The 6,000-nt window shown below is 53.8% G+C and overlaps 1 protein-coding gene across 8 annotated transcripts in view; it reads right to left on the reverse strand.

Annotated features, from left to right (window-relative positions):
• Positions 1 to 5,512, reverse strand: part of MITF (melanocyte inducing transcription factor) — a 188,742-nt gene extending 183,230 nt beyond the window's left edge. For 2 of the 8 annotated variants that reach the window (XM_079122426.1, XM_079122427.1), the window contains exon 1: positions 5,315 to 5,510. In XM_079122426.1, the coding sequence (XP_078978552.1) occupies positions 5,315 to 5,418 (104 nt within the window). In that variant the 5' untranslated portion in view covers positions 5,419 to 5,510. Of the gene's footprint in view, positions 1 to 4,837; positions 4,857 to 5,314 lie in introns of those variants that run through there. The other 6 variants (XM_079122425.1, XM_079122423.1, XM_079122424.1 and 3 more) reach the window with 5 other exon arrangements.
• Positions 5,513 to 6,000: the final 488 nt, after the last annotated feature.

The following is a 6,000-nucleotide window of genomic DNA, read 5'->3' on the forward strand; positions in this document are numbered from 1 at the left end:
AGGCCAAGCCTCTGGACACAGAGGTAGTGACGAGGGGCAAAGCCACGACTAGGACCCTCGAGCATGGCTCCCTCTAAACCCGACAGTGAGCATCCAGTCTTGCCACTCCCAGTCTGGGCGTAGCCTCCAAGGTGGCTCACACTTCAGGGTTGTGGAGAAACATGTTCCACCTGAGACTGAAGGCCATGGCAAAGACCCCTTCTCTTCCTCCAGTGGGTTCCCCTTGCTGATGCCACCTGCCACCGCTCACACTGCCTCTGGGATAGCTGGGCCCATGGCTTCTGTCCCTCACCCACTGACAGCTTTGGAGAAGGACAGTGCAATGCACCACCAGGCTCTGCGTTTTACACGCGCACTGCATTTTACAGGGTGGTGCGGGCCAGGTGACCGGATCGCTGGGCTAGAGCGGCATCACCTTGGCTCCAACCTGGTCTTCTCTGTTAAATGAGGGTAATGAAAAGACATGCCCAAGGATGAAGTGAGAATCAACTGAACCAATACAAGTCAGACATTCAGAACAATGCCTGGCACGCGGTAAGCACCAGATCAGTGTTACCCACTTCTAAAATTAAAATTAATATCGTTACTGTTTTTGTTTCTTATTAACACCTCATGCAAGTTTTGCAAACATTAAATGCATTTTATGTAATTAGAAACAGAACAGGGTCTGGCACACTAAGCATACTAAATAAATGTTAGTCATCATTATTCATATTAATTTCCATGTGCTAAGACTTGAGAAGTATGTGCTGAATATGAATTTTATGTTGATATCACAATGGTTAGTATTTTTTTCTTTTTAACCAGCATAAAGGAATTGTTATGGATTGGATAAAAATTATAAGATGTAAAAAAAAAAATCTGAACACTTCATTAGAAGGAAAGCAAAAAAAATAATCTGCTGAAATTGAGGGGATTTTATTGCATAACCGCACTTGCCTTAGAGAGGCCACAGTCAACCAAATACAAACATGTTCCAGAATGTCAGAGATCACTGCTAAGTAATAAGTGAAAAAACAAGAACCACATCTGCTAGCATTTTCTGAGCACTTATCTAGTGCCAGGCACCTTGGTAATAATTTCCCCAAGTCAAAGTCACATTATTGTTCTCAAAACAGCTAAGAAGCAGACCCCCAATTTGCTGGATGAGGACACTGAGATTAAAGGTCAACCCACTGCAAGGGCACCCGGCTGGACAGGCAGAGATGGCTGGAACTCGGCTTCTAATCTCTGTGCTAACGGTTCCCTGCAGACTGGGCAGACCAGAAAAATCAAGAAAACTTTCAGAAACCAATAAAAGACTGAAAGTTGTGTTTTGCCAAGAATGGATTATTCTTCCATAAAAGAAAGGGCCTTTTCAATGTGAACACAGAAGGGGAAACCTCAGCATTCGCCCAGTGAACGGCAGTGGCCTTCTGCCCAAATGTGCCTGTGACCTGTCACTCATGCACACTGCACCTACCTCCCCATGATTCAGCATGTGGGTACCACGGCTGTATCCATGCCTTCTTGGCAGGACTAACTCAACACTCACTTGTAGTTTGCAGGAAGTTTATTAACAGCTGTTTAAAACAATGCTACAAATTTAAGAAGAAATCGGAATTTGACTAAGCCAATTCTGAAGTCTTCCCAAGAAAAGGGCAAATCCAGAGGTAAACCAAAGGGGAAAACCAGTCCAATGTGCCCTTGCTCCTAGGAGCCCAACAATGATTTGTTCTCCTGACATGACCAGGCGAGTCTGCAAATTCTGGGTTCACTCTGATATTTCTCCTCTGCCTTATGAGAGGAACCAAAGTGCAGAAGATTCTTCTCTAGAATAAGTATCTCCCTACAGCACAGCAGGACCAGTTCATATGACCTGAATGGGGTTCAGAGAACCTAGACCCAATAATCTCTCATTTCTTACTACAAGGAGGTCAGAATTAGGAATGAAACGTGTCTTTCCTCATGATAGACTAGAATATCTTAGCTTTCCCCCAGTGAAGAACACGTAAGTTCCTCTTGAGAGCATGCCTGGTGGCATCTTTTTTAAAAGAAACACAATGTTGAATGCAGAAACAAACCAAATACCTTGCCCTGAGCGGGACACCAAGGAGAAGGTCACATATACTCTGCAATATGTATGCCAGCCACTGTCCTATATCAGCAGTTCTACAGTGCCCACCACAGGCCATATCTGCAGACATTTTTCATTGTCACAACTGGTGGAGGAGGCAGTGCTGGCCTCCAGCAGGAGGAGGCCAAAGATGCCACTAAACACCAAGCAGTACACAGGACGGCCCTTGACTCTAGAGAGTGATCTGGCCCAAATGTCAAGAGCCCTGAGCCCAAGAAACCTTTCTAGGCTCTGAGAACCTAATGGTGAGAAAGAAAAAGAGAAACCACTGCTCCTTGAAGCTTGTGGTCTAGCGTGGAGACAAATAACAAACATTACTTATTGGAAAATTATACAGTAGGTTATAAGTATATGCAAAAAACCGAGCTGGGCAGGGAGGGATGGCCATCGTGAGCTCTGTGAGCCCAGAGGCCACACCCTCAGTGTGGTGGGAAGTGTGGGGGTGCTTGGAGGTTGTTGGGGAGTGAGCACCGCAGCGGTCTGGGCACAGGATGATCCAGGCAGAGGCAAGCATGATCCAGGAAAGCCCCGAAGCACCCCAGGAAGAGCCTGCAGGCCAGACTGATGGAAAGCACTAGGAGCCCCAACACGGCCGCAAGAGAGGTCAGAGCTGACAGGCAGCCTGACCACGTACGCCGCCCTACGCCATTCTAAAGACATTGGTTTTACTGAGAAAATCCAGGAACCATGGAAGGTTTTGAGCAGAGAATGACAAGGTCAGAATTGAGTTCTGATCCAGGATTTCTCCACCTCAGCTTTATGAACGGTTTGGGGCCAGATAATACTTCTTGTGGGGGCTGTCCTGTGCATGCTAGAATGGATAACAGCGGCCCTGCTACTGCCTGCTAAAGGCCATGACAAGTCCCTCCCTCTGTGACCGTCCCACAGGCGGACAAGTGATCCCAGGAGGGTAAGAATCATTCCCTGGTTGAAAATCAGTTTCAGCAGTAATACTGTGGCTGCTCGATTAAAAATCCTCTAAAAGTTTAACAGTGGAAGGCAGGCAACCTGCCAGACCACTGCAGTAACCCAGGAGGGGGCTGAGGGCAGTGGGTCAAAACCTTGGAAGAACCGGCAAGAAACGGGCAGATTCTAGACAGATTCTCAACTCCAAGGGACGATCTGGAGGATGGACAGGTGATCCAGCTGCAGCAGCCTTGACCCCTGAACTGCAGCTTTTCCGACCAGGACTTGGAAGAAGTGAGGTGCCCCAGCAAAGACTTAAGGTGAAAAGCAACCACAGACCCGGCGGAACACGTAGGTGTTTCAGTCGCCCAACACATGCGGAGACGGAGCAGGAAAGGCGGCCAACTCCCTGCATTTATTCACAGATTTTATTTAACCGGCTTATTTAAGAGCATGTGTGTGCTCCACAGACAAGTTTCCCAACAACCTTTTTAATTTAGTCCTCCTCCTCCGTACTGCTCTGTCTGTCCCACACCTGCTTCTAGCTGCGATGTGTAAGCCATTTCTTCCCACGACCCGCATTTCTCCGCACACGTGCTTGGTAGCCAGCTACTGAAGATGTGCGCCCTTGCAAGGAATTTCTGCTGACTCTAAGAAAGAATAGGCCCAAATCCTTACGGGCACTCATCTGGGTTTTTCCAGATGGTATTTTCCTCACTCCCTCAAACTCATTTAATGTTATGTATCAGCTACCATCAAAAATGTTCCAAACAGTCCGGCCAATTCATGTCTTTCAGGACTCCACACACACGCCCGCTCCCTCATTCTGGCCATGTAAGCATTTGCTTATAGAAGCAGAAGCAGAGACCGCTCAGTAAAACACTGGTCCCTTCAGCGAATGCAGATAAAGCCCCAATGAGAATAACCAACAATACCCCTTACACAATATTACGCAAAGCCCCCAGCCCCCAACACACACAATCTATGCTCACACACAAAATAGCCATTATGCAGAGAAACCACCAACTGAAGGCTGGTTTATGCCTCTAACTGCACAGGAGATTTCCTTCCAGTTTGCATTAAGCATCTGCAAGGTGGCCTCTGCGCCCCGGCAGGCAGGACTCTCTTCCCAAATCCCCTTCCCCAAAGTAGACTTAGTCCTGCCACCACCCAGAAAGAAACCTGACCCCACCCTCCATGAGCCCCTCTCCAGAAAAAAAAAAAAAAAAAAAGAGGGTCCACCTCATCCTGACTCCATTGCCCTTCTCTTTGCCCCCGCCGTCCAGCCCGCTCACCCAGGCCCCAGGCACCGCCAGGGGCAGGGCAGGCTTAGAAGGTGGCTTCCTGTGACCTGATGGCTTGCAGCCACAGCCTTATCTATCTCACAACTGAGAGAGCTAGAAATAAACCTGTCCCTACTGTCACAGCCTCCAGTGATCACCAGCTCAGTACACACTGGGAATGAGAAGCGAGAGGCCTCCCAAGGGTCCCCAGTATGGACAGAAGGGAAGATGCCCCACCAACTCCGAACTGCGCCAGACAGGTGGAGATGGAGGTAGCAAGCAGTGGGCGCCGCAGGCGTGAGCGGGATCCGGGAGCGGCTTCACGCCCCTCCTGAAGTTTTGGAAGTCCTCGCGCCGCGGCCAAGTGGAAGCCACGCCCAGCAAACGCCCCCTTCCCCCCGCGCCCTGGCCCGGGCCGCAGGAGACCCGGTGGGCCCCGCTCCTCCAGGAGCTTCACCTGGCCAGGGACACGCCCCCGGCCCCTCCCGCCGGCGCGCCGCGGCCGTGGCAGGTGAGAGGCGGGGCACCTCACCTGGACTCCGCCGGAGGCCGGTTTCCCAAAGGGGCAGGACTTCTAAGAGGCGGCTCCAGGCGCGCCAAGTGCCTCCCTGGAACGTCGCTCCTCGTCCTCCCCAGCTGTCCCTCTCCGAGCCCGCAGCCCGCTGGGATCTGGAGAAGAGCTGCGCAGCCGAAACGGTCCCCCACCGCACCTGGTCAGCGTCCCCGCCGGCGCGCCTGCCCGCCCGCACCCGGGCCTCCCAGCCCCCACCAGCCCCCGCCGCGCGCGTCTCCACGCAGGGTCCCCGCGCCTGGCAGCCGTCCCGGGCCCCCAGCGCTCCCTCACACTCCGAGACGTGCGCCGCCGGCCGCGCCCGCGACCCGCGGGGCAGATCGCCTCCGGCTCGGACAAGGGCACGGGGTCCTTGTCCCAAGCGCGGGAGCCACACTCCTCGCCCGGGGTGGCGGCGCGGCCCCGCCGCCGCCGCGCCCCGTCCAGCTGTCACCTCACCTGCTCTTCAGGGGCTGACTTTTGAGTTCGTAGTAGGTTTTGGGCTCTTCGTGAAACTCCTCCCCGACTTCGAAATCCGGCACGATCCCCGATTCCGACTGCATGGCTCCGGCTTCGCGGCCCCGAGCCGCTCGGAGCGAGGGCAGAGCGGGGCGCCCAGGGAGGTGGTGGCCGGGTCCCGCCGCGCGCCCCGCGCAGCGCCGCGCAGCCCGCCCGGCCGATCCGCGCTCCCGGCGCCGGGCGCCTGGGACCTGTAGTCCGCCGGCGCTGGGCACCCCAGCTGGCCCCGGCCGCGGCTCCCCGGAAAACTACAGCTCCCAGAAGGCCCGGCGGGAGGCAACGTGGTGGACACCGCCAGCGCAACTCCTGTGGACCCACTGTCAATGTCAGGAGCGCTCGCCGGCGCTCCCCGCTTACTTCAAGGGTAGAGCCGGCTGTTTAATATTAACACGGGCGCGCTCGGCCTGCGCCCGCCCCGCGCCCTCCCTCCTGCGCCCACAGCTGCCGGGCGCGCCCCGACCGCGTCTTCAAAATAACACAGCGCAGGGTTTTGGTCCTAGAAACTTTCAGCCGGCACGTCTGTCTTCAAGTAAAAGGACTTCCTGGCAGTCCTCATGCATCGCTGGGATGCTGCGACATGTCAGCTTGTCCGCGGATTGGAACTTTCTCCACTGCGTAACGAAAAC

The sequence above is a fragment of the Sciurus vulgaris genome (genome assembly GCF_902686455.1).
Source record: "Sciurus vulgaris genome assembly, chromosome: 19".
In the NCBI taxonomy this organism is placed as follows: domain Eukaryota; kingdom Metazoa; phylum Chordata; class Mammalia; order Rodentia; family Sciuridae; genus Sciurus; species Sciurus vulgaris.